Source organism: Bombus vosnesenskii, unplaced genomic scaffold (genome assembly GCF_011952255.1).
Source record: "Bombus vosnesenskii isolate JDL3184/JDL3185 unplaced genomic scaffold, Bvos_JDL3184-5_v1.1 scf7180000013436, whole genome shotgun sequence".
Taxonomy (NCBI): Eukaryota; Metazoa; Arthropoda; class Insecta; order Hymenoptera; family Apidae; genus Bombus; species Bombus vosnesenskii.
Genome location: NW_022883050.1, coordinates 169,046 through 196,592, shown reverse-complemented (window position 1 = coordinate 196,592; position 27,547 = coordinate 169,046). Strand labels below are relative to the sequence as shown.

General features: G+C 44.3%; 2 protein-coding genes across 2 annotated transcripts in view; both read left to right on the top strand.

Moving 5' to 3' along the window:
• Nucleotides 1-100: 100 nt before the first annotated feature.
• LOC117238144 lies at nt 101-27,547 on the top strand. Its single transcript, XM_033502801.1, has 3 exons — nt 101-469; nt 9,893-9,978; nt 26,650-27,547. The coding sequence occupies exons 2-3, from the start codon at nt 9,896-9,898 to the stop codon at nt 27,545-27,547; spliced, it is 981 nt and encodes a 326-aa protein (XP_033358692.1). The 5' UTR covers nt 101-469; nt 9,893-9,895.
• The window catches only part of LOC117238140 (kinetochore protein NDC80 homolog), a 152,475-nt gene continuing 152,326 nt past the window's right edge, over nt 27,399-27,547 (top strand). Inside the window, exon 1 of the mRNA XM_033502796.1 lies at nt 27,399-27,543. The gene's annotated coding sequence lies outside the window, so the exon portion shown is untranslated. The remainder of the gene's footprint in view (nt 27,544-27,547) is intronic.

Here is a 27,547-nt window from a genome sequence, read left to right as displayed (position 1 = left end):
GTATCATTGTTAGTATTACACAGCAACTGTCGCATAAGTTGGTAACGCTGTTCCCACGATTTCAACCATCAAATTCAGTTCATTTTTAAACCAAGTGCAACGCGGTTACGCCAAACTGGTATCGTATCTTTTTCGGTGACGACGTTCATTAACGCATCATGAACGAAAATACGTAAACACACGTGACCTTCCATTATCTTTAGAATAAATCGTTTAGTTCGCGACGCGTTTCGTATCGACAAAAACTCGCAAGACTCGTTAATCGGCCCTCGTCACTGTCCCTTCTTTACAAATCAAACCTTAACCTACCGGTGTTCCGAACAAGGAACGCGGAATATCGAGTGTTTTCGTGGAACGCGTAAATACAGTGAAACAACCGAGGCGACCAGCAACCTACTATTCTCGAAAACTTTGTTCAAGTTCGGTGCATGGATAAACTCCACTTCTCGATCGTTCCCAGCCCATCTAGGTGAGTCTCCCGTTTCCTAAAATTACATATCGTTCGTTCCCGTGGCCGATTAAAAGCAATAAGGGATTCTGGGACCATATCGACGAAATTGGCACACATGGTGTGGTTAGCTCCGCTTAAATGCCTTCTCGATTCGAGAATCGACTAAAACGGCCATCGTATCGAACGTTAATCCAGTCCCGACACACCTGTCGAGAATTGAGCCAAGCGGGGATGAGAGAGGTAAGTAGAGAACCATGATAAGGTTGAGAACGATAGGCTAGATCGTTCGAGATCGGACGCTGTGTAGTTACGTATAGCTTGATCGAGCAAAAATAATGTTTCTAAGATGGAGTAAGGTTAAAAAATGGCGCTAGATTTCTTTTGCTATATAGTTGATTCAATCGCAGTGTCGCCAATCATACCGCTATAATACTGAGGCGAAATCAATTTCTGATGACAGATCATATATGCGTACTAACAGCAGCATTTCCTTTATTACGACAAATTACGCAAAGCCACGAACTTTGTACTTCGTTTCGATCTATACTCTTTATTTTACATTGGGATTTGCTAGATTAGACGATTAGTTGTAATTTTCACCATACCCTTTAAGTTATCTAGCCAGAAAATCACTCCGTATATCTTAAACTGTGAATAGGCTAATTGTACAATAATGTGAGACTTCTGTGGTCGTAGCCAAGTGTAAATAAGTGAAAAAAGTAAAGAGAAGCTCTTTAGGCAAAAATATAATACTTATGTACGGTCGTAAAATAAAAGGAGGGGGGAAAGTACCAACCTAACCCCAACCTTCTTTCTATCTATTTATCTGCTTGGATATGCTGGAAATTCCACATTTGCTCGGTAAAGCAGTAGGTCGAGTCAAAGAAGCGAATTGGTCGACGTGTTCGTGCGAACTATCGACCCGCAGCGCAAGATGCGTGCCTACCGGTCACGAACGCATCCGCCCGCTTCTGCCTGGAGGCTGTTATTTCGCCGCCGGGAACGCAGCCATCTCCGAATCGTCTCGGAGCCTATCTAATCATTCAAATCGCGGTAACCCGCCTAATCGCGGTATACGCAACCGCCGCTGCCCCATCGGTCTTCCTCTTTGGTTCCAGACCTCGACTTCCACGCCAATAACGCAATAACGCGGCGAGGAATAATGCTAGATTGCCGAGCTGATTGCTCTCTTCTCTCGTGCCGGGGGAACTCGTGCCGCGTAACTCGTTCGCCGTGGATACACGTATAGGTTAAAATGGCAGCTGCGTCGTCGAGAGCGTTTCTGTTCTGGCTGAATTTTTAGCTTTCACTTCCGGTGGAGATGATAGCGTCTCGATGGAAGGTGGACATGAAATTTTTGTTTAGCGGAGCGTATGGTTTATTACAAGCAATAATAGACAACGACTTTCACAGAAATCGATATAAAACACGTGTGTAATATTTTGCATTACAGAAATATAAATATTATTAAATAATCAGATAAATAATATCGGTAAATAATAATCAGAATCTATTTAATATGTCATTTTCCATATAAATTCTCACAAACGTCAACTTCAAACAAGACTATTCTCAAGATCGGCTCCATCAATCTTCCTTCCAAAGACCGAAATCCTATGCTATCGCGAAGAAAACAAAGCACATCAAATCGGTGGGCTCGTTTCTCAAGTGACTTACAAGTTTGGTCGGGTGCACAAATCGGCTAGAACCGGACCAGTCTGCAGGAGGAAGCGTGCGTAACGTGTCGGAAATTGCCATGTTGCTGGATGTTGTGACGCGTATATACTGTACACGTTCCCCGGGCGGTGGCATGATTACGTGGAAATCAGAAGCGGCGACGTTATCGTTCCGTGATTCGCTCGTCAGGACGCCTCTCGATATACTTTGCTTCTTTATTCGCGCGGTTAACGGCTCCGGGGTAACGAGTTTCGCACGATCGACCGGCGATGATTTCTGCTCGGGGAGGAATCGACGCGGCGCCGCGCCGCGCCGTACCGCGGCAATCAGTCGACGCGAGTCGTTCTCGTCGATTTTTCCAACTAGTCGAACTTTTCATCTCCGCGGGGAGACCGTGCCTGTGCAATCGAACGGAATCGAAGGTACCGTTCGATCCAATTTTTAGGACAATTCGTTGCGCACGCTACGAAGCAGAGAGGGAGAAGATAATTGGACGAGGAGATACGCGGTTAAGTAACTACGACGCATGGTAGATTAAGGTTGGGACGTAGATTTGTTACCAGCAGGAATTTCCCTGCTGCGATGTCTATTATTTGAAGCTGTTGGGAAATACATAGCGTTTCGGAGCGATTGAGGCTAATGAATCTAGTAAAATTGAGACGTAAGAAGCGAATTACCGTGCGATAAGATTTACTAACTTGTCTAATTTGCCTGATGTGCCGAAGTTTTTAATTGGCATGTTTATGGACAGATGTAACGAGGCTATATAATGGGCTTCACCTGTGTCTCTCTTTTCTCTGTATCAATCAACCGATATCTCGATTGATTAAGTTAATTTCTGGTAATTGTGAAATAATACAAGACTTATTAATTGCAAAATTTTCATTTTTAATAGAAAATCGAGCTTCGTTTCGTATTTGCAAAGTACTCGGATTATCCGAATTAATTTCGAAGATAAGTGCTTGAAGAGTTGAAAAATGTCTTCAATAAGACAATCCCACTTTGAAGTTCTACAATATCGAATCTCGAAATTGTAGGATTCGTTGAAACCTGGTTGCAATATACTTTATGCCATCTCAAACAACAGTTACCGGACACGGTCCAGGGGATTGGCATTGGTAGCAGACGTGGTTTTATTTACGACTAGAACCGCTGACTGCTCCGGGTTCGCTCCTCCTTGACCCTCTCTTCTTGTGGTTCGCGCGGGGGTTAGGACGATCCTATCTCTACGGACGTGGCCGCGGATCATTCCCTCGCGGACTGGCTGCACTATAAAAGATCGTCCTATGGTTGTATATTACTCACGCCACCGTGTTTTCACTTGGCACGGCGATCGGCGCCGATATCATAACTCCTTGTCGTACCGTCGTTCATCCAGCAAATCCGCCCGACGACCAGGCCTCCGCCTCGCAGCGATAGCAATCCCGATACCACCGGCAGCCCTGCAACGCGAGGACGAATATCGCGATTAGATTAAATTTTCATCGTGCTTCAACCTCGCACGCCTTTCCTCGGTTAAATATTTAAATTCGGGCATACGTATGCTTGGATATCTGAGAGATGCTGATACAAATCGGAGCAATCTTATGGTTTTTCGACGATTTGGGATAATGGTATTAGATCTTTAAATTCAATCTATCATATAATCGAAGATTTGCAGTCTGTGCCATTTCGATCGATATAACGAAGAAACTTTCGATTTTTAAGAGACACATGTTGGATATGAGTGAAAGAAACGCGATAGTATTTTTCGAGTTTCTCTTTCATATTTTTCTTCAAATTCGCGTGAGGTTAGAATTGTTCGATTGCTTTTTGTGCGTAGAAAATATAGACAGCCCGATAGACTCGTCTTTCTCATAGCTCGGCATCCAACTTGAACAGCGAGTACATGCCTAGCCGATAATCCATGACGATGCGATTATTCCCGGCGAGACACCGAAATAGATGGTTTACAGCCTCCCTTAAATACGTCAACGTTTACACGCGAATTCCCGAAAGTAAATCGACGAAGAATGTTTTCGCAACGACGCAGGTGGTCACGAGGCGAAGCCAACTCAAACGCCGAAGGCGACCTACCGAAATCGCCTGGTTATTATTAATAACGCGAAACCAGCTTTATTTGCGATGTCTCGGTCTTCTACACGCATCTTTATCAAAAAGTCAAAATATTGACTTATTAACGTACAAGACGCATTCTAAATTATTAATACGTACGACGTTCGAGATGCGATCGTGTCATGGAGTTAATCGTCCCTGTGATTTGTAAATATTTGGTTAAGTGAAACGGAGCGATAGATTCTTCGTGTTTCTCGTTCCACGCGAGCCTTTGATTTTGAAACGCGTATGAAACTTCTCGTATAGTTGTTATAGTCTCGTATAGTTCTCGTATAATTTCGTGCTAGCTGTGTTCAATTCGTCGAACGAGTTTCCCATCTGTGACAAGTCTCACGATTTCGTTCTTCAACTTTCTTCAAATGAGTCAAGAGGCAAACTATCCGTAAAATAAAAATCATCTTGGCGAGTGATCTCGAGGACCGGGTACGACACGTCTCAGAGCAAACGGGTGCAAGTCACCCCGCGATCATTCGGCGCAGCGTTCCAGCGGCGCGGTGCTCGTAGTGACATCACAAAAAATCACGGTGCCGCTTTCTGGCCGGATATCTTTCAATTACCCGTTAATATGATAGGCGGCGGGCTATGTTGCAAGTCACCGGCACGTCGTTGCCCGCAGCACGCAGCCGGGCCGCCGCGTGATTAATCGACGTCAACCACAGGCTTCGGCGCGCAAACCTCCGCGGGGAGAATCGTCCGACGCGTTGACACGTCGTCGATCCGTGGATTTGCGCCACATCGCGGCCTCCGACCACCCCCATGCGGGACCGTTCGATCGAAACGTCACTCGCGAACCGAACAGCATTGTTTCTGTCTGAGCCGTGATATGCTTCAAGGAGCCTACCGAGGGTGAGACGGGTGATTGATAAATGACTCCTGACTTTCTCCGATTTTTACGGGTTTTGTATCGCTGAGAGATTAAAAATATTTTAAGTAACAATTTAAAAATTCCGCGAGCTACGATCCTAACGATCCAGAGGCGTGTTTAATGTTCGATAAGATCACACACGCTATCGGCTAATGTGTTATATTCTTTTAGCAAAGTGTTCCAAGATCAACACTTTCGTGTCTTGGACTAATTTCGTATCTAAGTATAATAGCATGGCGATAAATAATAACATATAGTTCAAAAGTACTTTGTTCAGAGTTATTTGTCGAAACGATTAGCGGCGAAGCATGTATTTTCATTGAGAGCTCCGTCTCTGTTTAATATATAGATGGATGAAAAAGCGCGACGAAAATAATTTCTGAAGACTGAGTTTAAGTTTAGCTCTAGAGACTAATTGGCCAAGTGACCTTTCTAAAATTGATCTTGACTGCTCTAGTTTCTGAAAGTTTCTTTCTGCCGTCAGCGTGTGTATGGCGCTATTAGCCAGAACGTTTGATACTTTATTAAAGAACCAACGAATAGGTAAACTTAATTTTCCTCTCTATGGCGCATCGAAGTTTAAAGAACACATTACGCGTTCACGGCATGTTATGTGTAATAAACGTACAGATTAAATTAATTGTTTCAATGCTGTTCGGACGATCGAGCATGAAATCGCACGCGTTGGTGTGCATAGCGAAAGTTGAAAACGCGTTCAGGCGATAAATTGTAATTTCAATATACCGTTTTAGCGAGCAAATCGCGTTATAATTTCATCCCTCCTTTGCTCCTTTCGATAATCGTATCAAATTGTTTGAACAACTTATTTAAAAGCAAACACTGCTATCTTTCATCTTGTTAATAAGTTTCGCTTCTCTTCTTACGAAATCGCTTTCGATAATTTCGTATCTACGTACACGATATCTCATGTGACTTACAAACTTTCAAATTCACTCATCTGTCGTGTATTTGAAATACACGGTGCGTCACGAAAAGTGCTAAATATCGAAGAATTCATTAACTGTCGTTACATTCATTAACTACTTAACTTTTCATTTCTACGCCTGACAAACTATAATTTACTCTTCGCGATCATTAAAAAAAAAGAAAAGAAAATACTAAGAGACGAATGGATTAGACAAAACCGCAGATCAAATGCTGTTTTCATCTAAATTGGCCAAATCAGCGATCGTTGCCTGTTCTCGCGTCGAAGTTTAGCGTGAGATACGCGCGAACGATGAGAGGAGACGAGAAGAAGCGGTCTGCTAAATGCCCCGACTAATTCGACGAAGGCACGAAAACGACGGGGTTTTTTGGGGAAATGGGGAGAATGGGGATTCTCGCGCTAGTGACACCACGAGCCGCTGTCGTTTCCCATGATTCTTCGAGGGTAGCGCAGGACGATTTATGGAGGGACAACGGTGTCGCTGTCGAGGAGTATCGAGGGGTTGCTTAACTCGTACCTGAACCGAAAGCACGAGAAGATAAGGGAGCAGGAAGAAGATTGGAAGCGTTGTTTCGTTGAAACTGTTGAGTGCGATAAGAAACTATGTCAATTATGAAATTTTGAAGCCAAGAAGAAATTTTTGTTTCGCATCGAGGCTGTAGAATTATAATACTTAGTTAACTAGTTTTCTGTTCTAAGAAAGAATCTTTAATACGATTGAGTGGTTAGGCCAGGTATTATATAACGAACTTTTAGATTTTATTTTCTATGTAATAATTCAAATTGCTCAACTTTCGTTCCAAGAAGATAGCGATTTTCCTACATTGTCACTAATTTTTTGTAATATCACATTTCTACGGTATAGCTGTATTAATCACTTCCTCGATTTTCTTTCCGACTAAATTTTCGCTCGTCCTAAGGACAAAACAGAACGCGATGTGGGTGGATGACGATTCCATCGAAGTTTCCATCGCACACTGGTCGAAATCGTTTTCTCGTTAACGCACAGGAGAACGCAATAACTTTGTTCTCATCTCTCCACGCAACCGACCACTCGCGAGAATTAATCGTACTCGTGACGAACGTTCGATCGTAATCGAATTGCCGATGATGGAGCGTCCTGGCTTTGATTAAACCCACCGTCCGTCCCCTCGGCCAAAAAACTCTAAGTAATTATCGTTTCGCGTATACGTTGTTCTCGTCTACAGAAACTGCCAATACGGTTATTATATCACAAGCCGAAGAAAATGAAAAGATGTTTGATAGCGTTGGTTTATGTGGTCTTTCGACGTTCCAAGCTCCACTTGATCAATCACTTCGACAAAATGTGACTCTCGGTATAATTAAATTAGCAAAAGCGTAAATAGAAAAATCATCGAAATTTTTCCAAAGAATAAATATCCTTGTTTCATCGTTGATTGGAAATGTAACTTTTTGTAACGTAAACGAGTTTTTTAATACTAAAACTGAAGAACCTGATAAATATAGAATATCATTGAAAATATGGAAATACAGGAAGACCGCTGAAGCAACAATAACACAAAAACTTTCTGATCTAGTTCAGAGAAGCGATTTTGCTGGCGAAACGGGTCGTAACATATTTCAAAAGGTAACGTAAAGGCATCGCACAAAGGAACCCACGCAGAAAGTCCAGCTTCTGCAAACAAGCAGGCTGTTTTGAAAGAGGAAGTTCGACGATAATGTGTCGCAAGCTCGTGCGGTGGTTCGTACACGTGTTTAAATCGGTATTAAGTACATCGGCGGCGGAACAGTGCCAAGAGGCAAAGTCAAACAGACGTTTATCTAACGTGTAATGGCATAATTTGCGATGGGGCTTAATCACATCAATGTTACTTGGCCGTCCAGCAGAGTGGAATAAGCTGATCGTGTCTCAGACTTCCCTCTGCCTCGGTTCGCTGTTGCTTGTTCACCGCTCGTCCGCGCCACCAAATTGCATTATACCGGAAAATTATTAGAGGCCCGTGAACCGTGATTAACAGTTCCGCTTCAGATTTTAACATACGTATTCGACACACATATTTCAATTACCCCTCTTTATACTCCACCTCGTATTTCTCAACAAAAAGATCTAGAAAATTCATTACTCCAAGGAAGAGTAAATGACCTAAGACGCTTATACTTCGCTTCGTACTTTCAAACCAAAAACGCCTAGAGAATTTGCCACTAAAAACGAAGCGATAACCCAGCCAACCCGAAGGAAGTCGGTCACTTAAATTTAGCTATATCGAGCTCCAACCCTCTGTCGTATTGTAAGCTTCTTTTATCCGCAGACCGATAAACAAATTGTTCTCCAAAGGCGTTCGAACGAAAGGCTCGTTCCCCGAATGGTCGTTCGCTGCGGAGGCGCGCAAGAGTCCCCCCAGTGTCGTGCCTATAAACAAGTCGTCGTCGAGCGTCGAAATAACGCCAGCTGTTGGCAGCGTGCCTCTGTTGACATAACTTTGACAAAGTCGTTGACAAAGTCTCGGTTGCAGAGCGGTTTTTACGAGACTCCAGCCCATTAAGGCCCGATAAATCTGCCTCGGTCGGATCGTCGAGCCCTATTTTCATCCGGCGTGAAAACACCGCGCTCTCCCTTCTTCTACGCCCTCACGTTCGCCGTGGTCCGGTTCCTCCGGCGCTGTTTGTCAACCCGGTGGCCACCGCGAGCAAACAAACGTTCCGCGCCACCCGTTATGCGACACACGACCGTCGCCGGCAGCACGCGCCTTCTACACGACGATTATTAATAGCCTTGCTCCGGCCAACTCTTTCCTACAACCTCAGGGATGGATGCATCGAGCCAAGATATCATCTCGAGCACGCTGCTTGCTTAGAGGTAAAAATTTTCGGGGTGCCGGGTTTCAAGCGATCCTTGTCGCGCAGATGCTACCTACGTTCCTAGCTGCGGTTGATCGGAATTTCATCGGGCAAAGTTTAGCTTCTCTCAAGCTTTAACTTCTCTTCTTATTCGTTCGTCTGAGATGCGAATTTATCGTTGGTATCGAGAGACTCTCTTTCAGGAGGATTGTTTAGCAGAATTTTTACCCTTTAAATGTAGCACGTGTTTGGATTTACGTACCCGTTCGAGAATAGTACAGCGAATATTTGAATTTTTAAATTTCGGAATGCTCGAATTTTCAAATTTCTTCATGTTTCGATCTTTAAAATCTAAAATTGTTGAATCTTTGAATCGCAAAAGAACCGTGACAAAAACTTGATGGGGCGGGGTGACTTGGAATTTGAATCCGTGGATGGGTTAACGCCTCGGAAGTTAGCGATCTGTCTGCTTAGGCGCCAGACCATAACTATGTTACCCACGAAAAATAAGGTTCGCTCGTAAGTACATCACACGGAAGTGGATGACGAGTGTTCAGCTTTCCGAAACCATATGCTATATCATTGCTCTAAAATAAAGCGAATACCATGTAGCTCGTCTTCTACCCTCGTTCCTTCGAGATAATTTATGAGCCGACCGGCGACGCGACTTGCCAAACATCATGTGGGACACGAAAAATTATGTCGAACATGCTTTCTCTCCAACGCTCGTCACTGAAATAACAGTAGGACTCTACACATGAATGTTGTCTGTATATTAACAGTTAATTTATTATTTCCTCTCTGATTTTTCTTTGATAACAATGATAGGGACTCGTGAAGGTATCAAAAGGTTAACCGTATAGTAGAAGACTTAAAAATATTCGTCAAATAAGTTCTAGGCACATTACTGACAGCTTTCCTTTTATCATCGCCATCGACGTAACTCTTTCTTGTAACGCGTTAATTACTAAACGAACAAATGAAAAGATATTTCCAATTTCGCAATCTCTGTTTGCAGACGATGCCCGACGACCCTCACTCGCGCAGCCCCGCGGAATGCTCACCAAGGAGCCTCGCGAGGAAGATCGAGAGCTGCATCTTCAGGTAAGAGAAGAATGTATCTATGTAGTTCTGCGAGGCCGATCGAGTTCAGTTGATTCTTTGGTTTCTCGAGAAAAAGGGGTTGAAGGGTCGAGGATCGTTGACCACGCTCGTAGCCCAAAGGCATTCGTTGATTACCGACCGAGAAGGGATTTTAATTAGCAGCGTTTGCTCATCGCAAACACCGGCCAATCTGCCTCTCATCGCGAACACGCTCGCCTATCCGTTATGTACCAGCGCGATTTCAAAGTAAAAATTCTGGCTGGACGCTTTGACTGTACGCCATCGGGTCAACATCGAGTTTACTCTTGGAGTCGACCCGCTTTGCGAGCGAGAACTCTCGATACTTTGTGATGAACGTTCGGGACGTTGCTGGGGATAGTTTGAAGGTTTTTTATAACGCTGAAGATTTTTGCTTTATTGATAGAGCGAATGGAACATCGAGATTTCGCATGAAAGTTAGGTCCGTTAAAATTGCAGAACGCACGTAATATGAGAAAATACGTACAACATACACAGTGTAGTGCTTTCTGTAGTACTTAACAGCAGATAATCTTCCTGCCAAGACTCTACCTTTTTTAATTATACCCCTGAAAATATGAATTTGCGTAAAAGTCTGCGGTCTAGTCGTAATTAGAGTCAACGAGCAGAAAATCGTTTGATCGAGCATTACCTAAACTTTCGTGCAAATAAACGGATTTCTGTATGAACACGTGGATACGTGAGTTCGTAGATACGACCTTTAGGATAGTTACCCAGAATAAAGTCCCTGGTCGTTCAATCATCCTACCGTCGTGTGATCGCGACTAGTTCCAGGCGGGGGACAAGAACCCTTTGACATCGCGAAGCTCATTACGATCGAATTCCTCGAGCGCGCGAACCACGAGACAGCAGGATGGAACGAAGGAGAGAAGCAACGATCGTGGAAGGGGAGAAAAAGTGTCCATCGGCGGTATTTCTGGCGCGTTAGGGCCCCGGTGTCGGTCGCGTCACACGCGCCTGACAAATGAGACGTTGTCGTACGTTTGTTCAAATTACTGCCGGCATTCCGCGTGCACGCTCCTCGCCCGAGCACTCAACGAGCTTTGAAATATTACCCTCGTCACCTCGAACCGTTTCCTGGCCCCACGAAAAACCACCTCGGCGATCAGGCTAACGGTCGATCCTCTCGGCTGTTTTTGCTACGATACAATGTAAGTAGTCGCGGCTCTCGCGAGTCGCGCGTTCGCATCTTCGTCTTCGTTTCTTCTTGCCAGCGCGCGTCGCGCCACGGAACGCGCGCTTCTTGTCCCGAGCTATCCACGATTCGTTCACGTTTGCGATTTGACACGAGCGTGAAGCGTGACCGAGCCTTCTTTTTGATTCTATCTTCGCTGAAATGAGTATGGCGTGTGTAATAAGGGGAGCGTGGTGTGCAGGGTAAGTCGTCTAGCATTGCAACGTGAAATATTCACGATGCTTTTAATGACATCGCGAGGCAGGAAGTGGAAGACCAGTTGAACGTGACGAGCTGTTGATCGCGCCAACATATTCACGTTTTTGCGCGATCGTGCTTGTTGCTTGGATTTGGTGCAGGTGGATGGATGCTGCGAGGGAAGTCGAATAGATGTTAGACGATTTAGACTATTTCTCCTTTACGACTCGGATTACACGCTCTCTTCGAGATACAGATCACCACAATCTTCGTACGCTTCGAAGAAAATGCTGAAACTTCCTGGCGACATTTTTAGGTGCAACACCCTCTAAATATATCTACCTAATTCCGCAAGAAGAAGGTAGCTCGTCCTGTCTTGCGGCGGGTTAACAAACCTTGCAAAAGAACCGTATCATCAAAAATTACATCTCGATTCGAGATAATCTCCACATAAAACGCTATACAGAGATAGGAAGACGCAGAGCAAAGGAGTGTCCGATGTGGAATAATTCCTGTGCGTGACGGGGAACGCGTACAGATTACACCGTGACGCGATGTCAAGAGTGATCTCGCGATGGTCGTGTTTCTTGTCGGCGACAAGTAATCCGGAATCAATTACTAGTCCTGGCAGCCCTAAGGAACTGGCACGGTCACGGCGGAAGAGGCAGGGGGACAGCCGGAGGGACGCGACGACCTTTTTAGAGGCAAGAGGATCATTAATCACCCGCTTTTTAGCTGGAAATTCCCTCGCGCCTAGTTTACAAAACGAGGGTCGTCGAAATCGCCCCGTCACCCACGACAAGGGTGATGGTTTTTGTAGTTTCACCGACGACCCGCCTTCCAACGTCGGATCGCTGGCTCCTTCACGTGCGATTACTCGAGGTAATCTCGCTTGTCTCACGCGATCGACTCGTTCTCCATTATCGTTCCGAGGACGCGGACGTTCGTACTTATCGCGGTCAGAGGCAGATTTGTTAGGTGTTCGTTTAAAGTTTAAAAAACCATTTTAAGTGCCTAGCGTTATGTACAATCGTGTAATTCCGCGTTGGTTTAATGTAATGCTCTTAGATGTAACGTTTATCGTCGAGCAACACGAACGTGACGGATATAAAATTTTACGCTTTAGTACTTGTACCGGTACTTAGTACACGCGAGCAATATTTAAGAAATACACGACCTACGAGAGCTATTTGTTCGATTTAGCTATTTGCTGGTTACCAATTACGTAATTCGCAGAGTGGAAGAAAGTATAACTTCACCTTCGCTTTTCATTCAACGATTCCGAAAGATTCACTTTCTATATTACCATAAAAATACAAAACAACGATATATCTAAAATTCAATCAATCAAAATACCATAACGCAAACAGGAACAAAGGGTAGTGGTTCTGCAAATACCCTACGCTATTGTGTGATATTTTTAACAAACGTATTCGGTATTCCGTTATCTGAAAACATTTGTACGCAATATCTGCTGAAAGATCTCTAAGTATCCGTAGATACGTATCTGTATAATCAACTGACAGCATTGACATTTACTCAGAGCTCCACTACACGCGTAAGAATGTATCGGTTATGAGAAAATCCGCCGACTTCTCCACCTCGTATAAATCGCATAATGGAGTGTGTAGTGTTGACTTAGAAGGTTGTGTCTGACATTCGTCATTTGTCTGTTCTAATACATAATACGTAATGTTTATAACTGGTTGTAAGTTGTAAGTTTCTCCGTGCCGTAAAACCTACGCACGAAAGAGTAATTACTCGCTTTCGTAGTTCGTTTGCATTCGTTCGCATTATTCGCTGCGTGCGATTGGCCGTGTTACTGAAACTTGTTATGTACGAACTTAATCACTTGCTGCATAGCTTTTTTTTCACGTGGTTGTGTGTTATATATGATACACGTGTATTATGATGTCGATTACTTTCAGGATCGAGTCTTTGTTTTAACTCGATTTAGAAACAAATCTCGCTCGATGAATAAACTTACTGTATCACGGTATCGAGGAAAGCTTCTCGCGAGCGTATATTCTACGCGACCTTGTCTCCGATTTGCAAACCAAGCGAGCACTCCGGCAGAAGGGACGGATTTTTGTTTCTCCACCTCCCTCGATCAGTCACTGTAATTGATACCGTCTCCGCGAGACGAATGTTAATACGTTGGAGCGCAGAAAAACTCGAAAATAAATTGAATCACCGGGGCTCCTTCCACGAAGCCAAAGGTCATCGAAAGAATTCGACCTTGTCTCTACCTTCACCGACCACTGGATTATAATTAAATCCTTCGAACGTTCGTCTCCCATTTCGTCGCAATTAATAAATTAGCATCGAACACTTACTTGTTCTTTATTCGCTTCCTTTCAAGACGATATCTTAAAAAAGAAGATACAATTTTTCAATCCTATATCGGAAAATCGCTCCCTTTCTAATTGGAACTCTTGTACGAGCAAACTTCGCAGATTTGAAGGAATCGAGGAACAACGTTCAAAGCTATTTAACAACGTTTGATCGAAGATAGTGTTGCACTCGCGTTCATGCGACGTTATCGAAATGAACGACGTTATGAAAAATGACGTAGCGGCTGTGGAACGTTCGGGGAATTTTCCAAGAGGGTTGGATAGAGCCATTTTACATAGCGGTCGAGACGATTGCAGCGGCGGATTCGAGTATTAATGTTCGTTTCGCGAAACGCATCGCGCGACGCGGAAAAATTGAAGCGATTTGCGGTCGAACGAAGGAGGTTCCGAGAAAAACTCGGCTCGAAACTCGATTTCAACCGTAATGCCGACCGCAAATCGTTTTCATTTTTTGCCAGGCAACTTGCAACCTGCCTACCCCTCTCCAATCGATCTCTCCCTCACCTCGAAAGCTGCACAAAATGAAAAGCGACGAACGAAGACGAGCAATAGAAACAAAATGTTATATGTACTTTGACCGTTTTACCGTGTTCGAACACGCATATCACGAGTTATAAAAGTACCGGATTGGTCGTTTCTGTCTTGGAACAGCAGATTCGTTTCGCTCGGGAATAATTAATGCCCGGCTGGATGTATCAATTACCAGCTATTGCCATTCGCTCGCATGCGTGCGAGACCGAGCAATATCATTTCGCGATATCGTAATTAAATTTCCCAGTCCGTGTCTCGGTTAAAGTTGAGGGTTAAACGATCAACCAAAAGAAGTTTTAACGAAAATCGCGCAATTTACTCGTCGTCCATTAATTCGAAAAGCGGAGGATCGATTTGTACGAAATAATATATGGTGCACGAGCGTCGTTGAGAAATAACGCGTCACGTCCATCAGAAAGAACCGCGAAAAGTCATCTTCTCTAAGAAAACAGTAACTTTTTCCAGCTTGCGAATCGTCGCAAGATCGGCGTTAAATAGACGCCACAGCGAGTCTCGCGTGACGAGTCCATAAAATGATAAAATTCTGTCATCAGAGGTGAATTTTCGTTCGGTAATAGGTCGTTTCCCGGTGCGCGACGTTCGAGATCGGTTTACACGAATCGAAAAAGTTGGTGCCGCGCGTTTCGCCGGGATCTAGCTGACAGGGATAAGGACTGAAATAACAGAGACGCATTAGCGTCGCCGATGATCAAAGTGCGAGGTAACCGTCGGTGGGACAGAGAGGAAGAGAAAAAGAGAGGTGGAAGAAACGAAGGAAAAAAAGACGAAAATAGGGAAGCCACCCAGGCTGTCGTGGCCGTGAGTTTAACGCGTACGTTAATGCCTGTCGGCCAGCCTGGACCTCGTCCTCTATAATTAGCCTGTATTGTGTTACTCGCGAGCGGATTATTGCGCTCATAAACCGTTCATAAAGTTTTTCGGTGCGACGATCTCGTTTGTTGTTGCTCGTTACACGCGAACCTGGACGCAGGCCTCATGCCTGTCTCCGTGTCGGAATTCTCCGTGATCGTTGTCTTTTACCCTGGCGACGGTTGCTTTCCCATCTCCAGCGTCTGTAGACTCCGTTTTACGACGACGTTGATGGAAAAATTCGCTTTCGACTGCGGCAATGTAGGTAGACTTTTGACTGAAACATAAGATCGGAAAAAGATATTTATATATGCGGGAACGGTTTACGATTTACTTACGATCTTCTCATAAACATCGACTAAAACTCACGTACGTTAAATCGCGCGGCAATAGCGTTTCGAAATCGGAACGTTCTCGTTTACACAGAAATCGAATAAAATCGTTGAGCGTACGAGTCAACCGCAAGCTACGACGTCTTCGGTGATGCAGGAACGAATGATACTTTGCGGACGTTCGTACAAGATCGCGGATACTTTTTGCCCCGGTGGTTATGCACGACCGGGCATGTGCGCCACGCGCCTTCGATCCAATTTAGTAGCCTCTCGTTTGCCCCTCTGTCTCTTTCTCTCCGCGCTTGGTGATCCTGTTTTATTTGGCTGACGGATAACGGTGAGTGGCGGACACCAATCGATCTACATTTAACCCTTAACGGTCCGATCCGATCCGTTTCTCTCGTTCGAGCCTGATAATTAATGCCCATAAGATCCGGCAACCTTCTCCATTTCTACGCTTCTGAAAATGCTTCAGAATGTGACGATATGTTGTATGTTTTTTACTTACCTACTTCCATCTTCCTGACAATTGTAATCTATAACTATAGTAAGCTTCGATTATAGTACCAAAATTAGACGGACAGGTATATATATTAGGTTGTCCAAAAAGTTTCTTTCGTTTCATGAGGTGATAATAGATGAACAATTTCTGTTTTATATTGTTTTATTGAATTAGGTATGATCCATTTCGTTCTATCTCTGTTATTATGTTCGTGCATAATTCGATAAACTAATATAAAACAAAAAACATTGTGCCTCTTTATTTGCTTATAAAACGAAAGAAACTTTTCGGACAACCTAATATACGATGTAAACTAAACTGAATATGTATATCTAAGATATATTTCTATCTAAAATATATAGAAGTTAAGTTCTCATTAAAACTGCTAGAATTTACTTTTAAACGATCCCTCCCTATGCAACATTTAATTCATGCTCTTAATACGATATAGTATAATATAATTTGATATACATCTGAAGAGGAACTGCATTACTTACGAAATGAGCTAATACTTACAAATCATTTAAACGCAGTATGTCCAAAGTTACGCGTGAGCTACTTGCGCCCATCGCTGCATAGCCGCGTCAGGGGAACATCGCGAAACGGTGATTCGCGTTTATATTTCTGCCTATATACTCATACAAACACGATCGTATATCCATCTGTAATGGATTTCATTCGGGCGGCAATGCGATAAATCGCGCACGCGGGAACACGCCGCGCGCCTCGACGAACAGAGAAAGTCGTAATGAGACTCGCCGACGGAATATTATAAGTGCGCGCCGCGTATAAATTAAGGCCTACTTATGGGGCAATAACGAGTCGAATACAATTCTGATTACGTAATTATCTGAGGGAGACCTTGCTGTTGGCGGCGTTCCGTCGAACTAGGTAGAGTAGAGCAATAAATTTGAAACGGCTCGACGGAAGTTGGTTCGTTTCCCTTTTCCTCCTTAACGTACCGTGCGGTTATCGGTCGCGGCAAGCTGTTTCTTCTTCGTTGACGCAGCTGCTCTCAGTGTCTTCGTGCCAGCTCGTTAATTACTCGTTACTCGAGAAAGCAACGTGTGCTCGATACGAAGTGAAATGAAAACGATATCGCGGCCAATTGGATCGAGAATTCGGTTCTCCTTGAAATTTATTTTTCCCCTTTGAAACGTTAACTAGCCAATGGCGTATACGCGATGGCATGGACGTGTCAAGTAGGAACATTTTCCCATGGCAAAAATGGATTTATGCGTCAATTTAGATTTAGAAAATGCTATAATCGATTCGAAAGCGGTCAAACAGGCTGTTCCGCCACATAACCAGCTAGGTAAAATGTTCGTTACATGACTGATAAGTTGGTGCGAGCGTTCCATAGCCGTTGAAAAGAAGCTCCTCGCTTCCATCCAGCAGCTTAATATCGCGTGACTAATTGAAGCGAATACCAACAAGTTTGCCGCGTGATTATTTAGTCGCAAAAACTACCGTGTACCAGCTGAATTAGATCTATTTAGCTGCCATGCCAAGTCATCTCGATTTTTACGTACTTGTCACCTTGCGAATTTCTCGTCGTACGATCGTTGTAATATCTTTTCTTCAGTTGATTTTTGTTTCTACATTCTTTTCACAACGTGCAGCCTTGCAAGGGCGCAAAATTCCAGGTGACTACTTGACCCGTTGATCGAAGAGGGAAGAAATGTCCATACGGTTGATCATCGGTGCAAGCGGCCGCGATACTTACGTATTCCATGTACGTCGACATCGAGTAACTTCTACCTAGGTCATCTGCAATTTCGCGCGATAAATTAGCCGCATCACCTCAGATAGCATAAATTACGAACTGCAGAGTATCGAGGATTATTGACATTTTCACTGGAATTAATACTTTGCATTCGGCAGACGTTCGATGGTTATTTCCTATGGTGCAATTACGCGCAACTGGTTCCGCGAATAATTACGCGGTTAATGTGTTGGACAAGGATGAGAGCGTGCAACGGTTTATCGGACCTTGACATAGATATAAGAATATAGAGAGACCTTAAATCGGAACATCGACTAGCGATGCTCGTCGATGCAGCGATACGCAGCGATCGACGGTTCGTTATTTCAAGGACATCTCAAAGTATCTGAACAATCGATTATTCCTTATGTTAATAACGTTCAGTGGAACCACCTTTGACCCTTTGCACTCCTACGTGTGACTCGATATCAATTTTTATCTTAGGAGCTCCTTTGTCGAGTCTCATTCGACATGTGCACCTTTTTCTGCAAAACGTGCGAAAGAAAAGCAGGATTGCATCCTGGAAATTGTTTCAAGATATATCATACACGTAAAAATGACAAAATACAGCAATAGTGTGAATAAAACTGGTATTTAAGTGAATTTCTTTCTTCCTTTGTTTATTTAAATTGTCTTATTTTTTGGTTGAAATAAATTTCAAATGAAACACTTAAAAGCGTTGGGAGCTGCTGGTAACGAAATTGAAATAAAATTCGAAGTGCAAAGGGCTAACATTTGTTATAAGTTCGAAATGGCGTAACCAAGATTTTCCACCAGACGATTTCTAACTTGCTTGAAACACAAAGAGAAGGAAGGTACCGAAGACGTATAGGGATTCGAGCGGTAGCGATGTTTGCGATGTTGTCTGGAAGCGGAGGGCTTGATAGTGGGTAAGCTCGTTAAGCTCGTAGTTCAAGCGGAGAATGACAGTTCGGGCCATGGTATAGGACCGATGGAAGCGTGTGTTCGCGGGTAATAAAGTCGCTGAACGTCCAGGCAGAAGTGGGTTTTGTCCTGTACCGATAATGGCGGCACTTCATCAAGCTTCCTCGAGTCTGACCCCTCTTCCTGCGGGACACACGTACAACTCCTTTGCCGTGCTTCCTTGTCCCGCAGGAGGCCATCTGTTTCGTCATTACCGGCAAGCAGTAAACCACCTCCCTCTCCGCCTTTCGCCTTCGTTCGTGTCCCACGGGTGATACATCGTGTTTTCTTATTTGCCGGACGTGCTGCGGGAAAATCGTCCGAGAAAATCGAGTGATTTGTCCGAGAGGTGTTAATGGCCAGCCGTATACCCTCTCTTCTCCGGTAGACCGTTTCCGCTTCTTCGTTCTTCGGTGTCGTCGTTCGGGTTCTCATCCGTCGCGGCTCCTTCCACGTCTGGTCACGTAGGATGTACGGCCGCGGCTTGTTCCAGGCACGTGTTGAGTCGGTTAGTCGCGTTCGATCGTTGATTATATCGAATATGAAAGTCGATAGCAATTGACTGTTTATGGATCGAGTGGACAGTCGGCGGTCCATGGTAGTCTAGAGTCTACGGTAAAGATTGCTTGTAATTTATCGCATCTTAGGATTTGTTAGGGATCGATAACGTTGACATTTGCTGGAAAGATTCCAAGATATGTACTCGCGTAGACGCACCAGCGACGAAAATGTGGCTTGAGGTGAAGAAGGCGTTGAGTGTCACTCATTTTCAAACAACTTACTCCAACCTTTTCGACCAATCTTTCAGCAAGTCCAAACCAAACCGATTTCTCAAAGATCCATTAATCTCTCGAACGACCCAACTCGGTTAACCGATCTCAAAAATAGACTCAGTCATCCGGCGAACCCTTTCAGCCTTCTATTTCGAGGTTCAATGGCAGGGTAGGAGGTGGTGGGTCGCGAGTCGGTAGCGAAGGAAACCACGCTACGAAGAAAGGAAATACGTGCCGCGTATACCTTAGCAGAAGAATATCTTCGGGAGCCGTGAACCTGTCAATAAAGTGGATTCCTCGGCGCTTCTTCGGTAGTGATGGCCTAAAAGAAGCAGCCGCTCGAGGTGGCACGACGCCGTCGTGAGATGGAAAGAAGAGAGCCAGGACTGCTGTTCGATAAAGGAAGAGAAAAGGGCAAACACACGAACGAAGTGTATATGGCAGCGATCTCGGAAGCTCTTCTCTCACCCTTCTCTCGGCGTGACTTGCAGCTCGATTTCTGGCACAGAGAAGTCTCTGACGGATGCTCGGTGCTTTTCTTCGAATGCCGTATCGGGACACGGGAAGATGGCCGCGTGAGCGCGAGCGGGCGCGCTAGTCATTAGGCGGTATCGCGCGAGAGATCGTTAAGGGGGCAGCCCTGTAAAAGGAACGGGTCGACCGGGACTGGGACCGGCCCTCCTCTTCCCTCATACTCTCTCTAGGGAAGAAAGAACAGGCTCTCTCGATACTTTCTATCCCGGTGACGTTATGTAATTACCGCCGATGAAATACACGTCGATCGATGATACTCCTTCTCGTAGTCGGAGGAGTCTTCTTGTCTTGTCGTTTGATCTGTCCGTTTAATACGCTCGCACGCCAACCTCGCCAACGATAGACATCCTCTGGGGTCTTCGTAGGACGTTCAACTTCCAAGTAATTATCTCGTTCGATTGTTCCGATAGGTTGTAGAGCTTCCGTCAGTTTTTCAGAATTATATTTTCCCCATTCTGATCATTCGTACATTCCTCTATGAGTTACCAATATCCAGAACGCTCGAAAAAACTCGACCACGTCCCTTCGAGTCTCTCCATCTTCGCGCGATATCACCATTCGTAAGAAGTTTCTCGTCGGCTTCACACAAAAACGCGTCCCTGCTGTATTTAACTTGCCAACCGCTATTATCAGCCGCATAATAGCCGTCTGCGACATGGCGAAAAGAAATCGCAGCGAACTTAAAAGCCAATGGCAAAAACGGCAGGGTAAAATCGGCCAGGCGAGGGATCGGTTTTCGTCGCGCCATTGCGAAACAGTGACTTTGTATCGATCTCGGACACGTCCTTTGTCCGCTGGTCAACGAATTAACCGACGATTATGTCCGGTATGTTATAGCGTGATGCACGATGGTCGGAGGCATCCGATTGTTCTCGTTGCAATTCGTGTTTACGATCGTTGGAAGAAATCGGCTACGTACCAAGGAAATTGTAGGAAACGCGCGAAGATGAGGACTCGAAAACATTCGTAATAAAACAGCTAGTGGATTATCTTTTGAACGATGCAATTATTTGTATCAAAATTCCATTTTCTTAGATTAGAATAATCTTCTGGAATCATCAGATCAACATCGCTTTTTTCGTCTCCCTCGCTTTTCAGAAAAATCATATTTCTACGCAAATGCGTACTCTCAACTTTCCGCGATAAAACGTCTTTAACTTGCTCAAACCAATCTCCGAATGTTCCGTAAGAATCAGCTGCACCATTTTTTTCATTTTATAGAAAAACCACAGTTTTTTGTCCGGACATTTTTCAACGGAGCAGCTCCGAGTCGATATAAAAGTCGGACACAAAAGTATCAAAGCGTTAATCGTTTGACTGGAGGGTCGCCCGTAATTCGTCGCAGAAGATCACCGGCCATCCAGTATCCATATCCATCAAGTAGATGGCGTGGCGTATCAAAAAATAAGGCGGTCAGGCATCGGTCGTCGGCCGCGCCGCGGCGTGACAAGAGGCGTAATTACGCTAAACGATTCCCGAGGAGGCTCGCTAACGATTGTAAATGCGGTGGCAAGAAGGATGATCCGCGTCGCTGTCTCGGGGTACCTTTCAAGAGGCCGTTCCACGTCCTTGCCTCGTGTGAATCGGAAGATTAGCCGACTCACCGCGACCGGACAGTTCTTCTGCCTGGGATCGACATCGGTTCACGGCGAACGACTAATGGAACGGCCGCTTTTCGACACGCTTTTATTTTCAACCAAGGAAGGACGTTCTAGCTATCGGACTCGTCGTTTCAGTCTCTCCAATAAGCATGGATACGACTAGACGTTCGGACGAATCGAGGCAGTGGAAAAAGATAGTCATGGGATGATGAAAAAATTCGCATCACTTGTTTCCCTGTAGAAATTGTCTCGTGCGAATGTTTCCTGACTCGCGTTAAAAAATAACGTGTTTCCGAAATAGAAAACATCGCATATGAATTTAAGTTGGTGGAGGAGAAGTCATTTCGTGGAAATAAAGTTACCTAAAAATATGGTAGTCTGGTTACATAGACCAATAACTACAACAAGGTGACCCAAACCTATTCCCACGGACGATAAAGTCCAAGAACCAATCGAAGTAATTAGTACTTCGCTTCTTTAACCATACAACCACGAAGTGCGCTTCTCGAAGATCGAATAACTCATCGATTCAAATTTACGATATGATACCGCTTTATCAGAGGCGATCGCGTTTAGTACTTGCACAAGCAATGACACAATCGTAAATCGGCGGTGAAGCGATATTATTCAACGCGGCGGGTTACGATGATCATCGATAAATAATGTCACGCAGCCGGTCGATAATCGAACGAAGCCAAGGACGTATTAAAATCAGAAGGAGTTTTCGATCGGCCCGCGATCCGCCAGCTGGACTCTTCATTAGCCGACTTTAATTACGGCACGACCGAAGATCGTTGTCGCGCGCTGTAACAGGAACGGTGGCCAGTTCAATAGATGCCCGCCACGACCGATCATTTATCATCTCGCAGGCAATTATCGTAATTAATATCGGTGGCCTGGCAATGGTACGCGCGCGGATGTCGTAGCGGCGATTTTTCTTCCGGTATCGGCGTGCCGCATCCGCGTTCCGCGAAATGCTATTTAATCAAGCGATTCGTCGAATCACACGAATCGCCATGACACGCTGTGGCTAATTTTATGGATCCACAGAGACGAAATAAAAATATTTTATGACACAATATTGAAATAATAATAGCGTGCAGCGTTACAGGAGCATTGCAATCGGTCGCACAAACGCACCGACGATATCGCAATTAATTGCAGTGTTTCAATTAAATAAACGATCGTAAATATTCATAAAGTATACGCGATACTTCTAATTATAGACACGGTGGCGATGTAAAATATCAAATACACCGTAAAGTATTTAATAAGTTGAAGCGTTCGGCCACTTCTTAAACTTCGTCTAGCAGTAAACTTGTTAGGCAAAGCTGTACAAGTGTAGGAAAAAGTAAAATCGTAGCGAAAATTTAGAAATAAATTTTTCATCCCTTAATAAATTCATCGTAGATCCTTTAACCGCTGCGACGCCGCGAAGAGCTCTCGTTCGAAACGACAAGAAGGAAAAAGGAAAGGAAAAAGGGAATCGTTTATGTCTGCGGTGGCATTTTATGAACCGTAACCAGGAAACGAATTAAACGCCGGGAAAAAATTGGCGAACCGGTTTTATTAGAGAGTCACTCTTTATCCGCCGAACAAAAAGACGCGACCGCGCCGTGATTTATTCGTTCCGGCCGCATTTCCCGTGAAATGGGCAAATTTATGGACATCATACCTGTGATAGCGAGCGATTAGAATCGTGTTTTTAGTCGTGTTGGTTTGTCAATTGTCGATAAATAGGAGCAATTCAAGGATGCTAAGCACACGCACGTCGAACTGATGATAGCTTCTTGATTGCGAAGACACAGGTGACATATAATTGGGGCAGGTTATGTCGTTTTTCTTTAGTTTTCGACATAGGATAACGTTAAATGATACAGCAGGGTGCGTTTAAGTGCAACTTTGTCTTTTATCCACGTAAAACGATGTGTGTAATGATACGCTCGTTACGTACCGTTATATCTTCTTGAAAATTTATTCGAAAATTAGCATGAAATGTTGTAGTTTGTTGTAGAATATCGTTGCAAAGTGATCATTGTCATTATCGAAAACATACATATACCGATGGAAGTTACGGAGAAAATCGCAGCTTTCTAAACACACGATTGATGTTTTATTGTACGAGTATGTATAATATATAGTATACAATTGGAGATTTTTATAGCAATAATAATATTCCACATATTTCTGGGAGACGAGAAATTCACTGGCTCCCTAAACTCGTCTTTCGTTGTGTAACTAAACTTTCATTTACCCCTTACTCATCGACAAAATCACCCCTATTCTCGTAAGGTTCACCAATCTCCATCCCTAAAACCGTCTACTGTCACCCCGTTCAATATTCCAGCCACCAACTATCCAAACTACCCTTGAAACCCTATTCCCCGTGCAATTTCGCAAAGCTGTTAGTATTCCTGCGATTAAATCACATTAAATCACATGTCAGTGTCGCAGTTAAAGGTCACGACCAAGTCAACTACTCTTCGCAAATTTCGCGTGGTCAGACTAATTTCTCCAACAACGACCAAAGGTAGGTCGGACTTCATCTTCGATTCGTCAAAATTTTGTCCAAATCTTAATTACGTTTAAGAAAACGGGAAGAGCGGTATAATTCCTTTTTCCAAACCTTCGATTTCTTACAAAATATACTGTCGTTTCTATCGAAAACGAATGTCAAGTTTCACGGGGAAAAGCATAGTCTGGAAGGCAATAACATTAATCCAGGACAACGAGGCGACCGGGAAGGTCGTCTCCTCGCGGTCGACGAAGAGGAATCCTCGGTGGTTGAGTCATTGGATGGATTCTAGTGTAAAGCAACATCATCCCGTGGAATGGACTCGGGGACTCGGTGTCGGCCGCCCCTGATCACGAGCTGTCTTGGCTCTGTCGCGGTCTGTCCCTAGACGGGATGCGGTCGAGACCCGGACCATCCTCTACCGGCGGCCGTGTAATTTTAATAAGCCATATTACGAGCTCGTAGCTACGGAAACGGCTTCCTTTTGTACCCGTCCCATTAACTGCCGGACCGAGTCTTTGGGATAACTCGCGCTTCGGTTAAACGCCTTATAGTTTGCTCGCTCTTAGCGGTCGTTACATATTTCAAGAGATGTTTTTTCTTTCGAGCAACGTATTTCTTAATCTGTTTAATGTGGGCTAATCTGGCAGTTTCTTCGTGATGTTGTTCATCCTTTTTTAATTTTTAAAACGCTGCGATAATTTATTCGTCGATGTGAAACTGTATCGATCGGTAGGTATAGAAATCAATATGTATAATAAAATTATAATAAGATTAAAAGAAAAAGATCACGATCGGATCTTCAAAAATGGTATATTCCTACTATTACTGTCTTCGTGAAACAATGGAAAGAAAAAAAGGGAAAAATGAAGGGAAGAGCAATTCCGAGGGTCGACGGCGATTTGATTAACGGATTAGACGTTTGTTATTTCGGTCGGTTAGAGGGTTGGCAGCGGGGTGGGAGGGGTCGTTCGGAATAAATGGGATATCGCTTTAATGAATTTCCAGCGGAACGTCAGGAGGCGTCATCCCCAGCGCAGAAGGCGGCTGCCCGGGGATTAAGTGGAGCAATCTGCGGCATTTTTTTTCTCGCAAACGACCAGATTTTTATGCCTAATTAATCGCCATGGAGATCCGTGAGGGCGGGCAGACAAGCCTCGGGATTACGGGACGAGAATTCGCGCGATACAACAGCGTCTTTCAGCCGCGGGGGCGACGTGGTGATTTGTGGCACGCGATTACCAACCGATGGCCCCTCTTAATTAGATTTCATAGAAAGTGCTGTATTAAATAGCCGATTAGCTTCGAACGAGGTCGTTATTAATTCCGATACCTCGGGATCGCGCGATGCATCCAAAAAGGTGAGAAAAGATTCATTGACGAAATAAACCTGGAAATTGTCCCTTAGAGTTAGAGACAGCGGAGATCGCTTAATCAGACTAATTGTTTTCATGCTTCAGAATTACCTATACATATGTCTCAGGTTGTCCGAAAAGTGTCTTTCTTTTACAGACACGTCTTTATACAAACATGAAACCTAATCTGTCAAACGTTGTGATGTTTATCTACAAAATGGGTCATACGTAATTCGATAAAATAATATAAAAAATGTTGTGAATCCATTATTCCCTTATAAAACGAAAGAAACTTTGCAGACGACCTAATGTCTTCAATTTATTTCAAACTTGATCGATACAATCGTGATAATCCGAACTCACAACACTGTTAACGAAATTTCATACGTCTTCAACAACACACGCAACATATTCGTAAAAAGTATCTGCAGATTTTCGAATACCTTCGCGAGACTGTGTATGTGTAGCTGCGAGATAACGCGTAGTAAAATATAGAAGACCGTGGAGAGAAGTAATAGATAGGGATAGGGCAGTACTAGTGGCATTTATGACAGTATTCGTGGGCATTTATCAGGAACTAAAGCCACTTTGCCAACGCTACCGGGAATAACACGGTTTAGTAGCAAGGAAGAAGAAACTGCAGGAGCCGAAAGTTTATCCGCGAAGTTTCGAGTGCAGAGCCGGTTGATTTATCGGGCTCATTACTGCCAGGAAAGAGGGAGGACTACAGGCAACAGCCACCCCAGCGGCGTGTTTTACAAGACGGCATTAATTGCTCGAATTAAATATGCACCTCTCTCCGTGGCGTAATTTATTTCGGTTTCCTTAAGCACTTTAAGTCGTCGGGAACTCGCCGCCGCACAGCATCGCCGACGCTTTCCACGAACGTTAATAATGGCCTCGTAGGATATTAATTGACGCTACTCTTGTAAAAAGCTCCCGCTCTACGCTTTAATCCTGACCACGGATCACCCCTCGACCGATTTTATTCACCACCGATTAAACTATCGCTGCTTTTTATTTCGAACGTTGGATGAATCTTGTTCCGGCAAAGATTATGTACGTTGGATATCGATAACAGCTTTTGCGGATCGGTAGACGAGCGATTGTTGTTTGGGAACAGAGTGCAAAGAAATTGTTAATTGAATTTGCAGACTTGTAGAGGAACAGAATGTTCGAAATCACAGCGTTGCAATTATTTCAGGAACGCGTTGAACGAGGAGCAACGAGCCCAGAAAGCCTTGTACCTGCTGCAAGCGCAAGACCGTCGAATCGCTGCTCTTCAGAAACGCGTGGCCGAGCTGGAGGATGTCGCTACGAATCTGCACGAGTTCACCCTTCGAAATTCTTCAAGCGTTTCGACCTCTGAACGAAAGAAGGAGATCGTGGCCGATATCTCTCGAAGCGACAGATCGTCCAAAACGGGGAATTACAACGATACCGAGGATAAAATCGAGTACAACTTGGACGACATTAGCTCAATGCGAGAAGATCCCGACACCACCGTGAGTGGCGTAGTGTCGGTGCCACGCTTGGAACTGTCGAAATCGTCCGTGTCGAATTCTGAAAGAGATATCTTCTCCACGGCGATCGACTTCGTGCTGGAGAAGAGAAAGTGTTTCATCTCCAACACTTCTTTTTCCAACGAAGAAGATACTTCGCAGAAGGTGACTGAGCGCGAAGAAAAGTTTCACGAGGATCTATGCAATCCAGATTGCAAAAGTGAGACAAAAGTTGTGGCTGTGAATAGCAAAAAGGCCATCGATGTTAACGAAAATAGTAATGAAAAGACAGAATCGAAGGAAAGAAAGATGGATCGAAGACAGGGAGTAATTATAAACAGAGAAGTCCACTGTGAAAGTAAAATTAAAGAGACTAATAGTTTGGTTATATCAGCGGGGAGGAGCGAAGAGAAAATTCCAGATGTGTCGTACGATAAGAAATACCGATCAAATTTTCCCAGGATATCTTTCAGCGTTCCATGGATTCGCGCGAAGCATAGTTTTCGAAAGAAGTTGCGGGGTTGCGAGCTGAAGACTGGAAGAGGTACGAAGAAGCTGCCTTCCGGGGTTGGTAGTCAGACGTTCGCGCCGTTTCGGTGA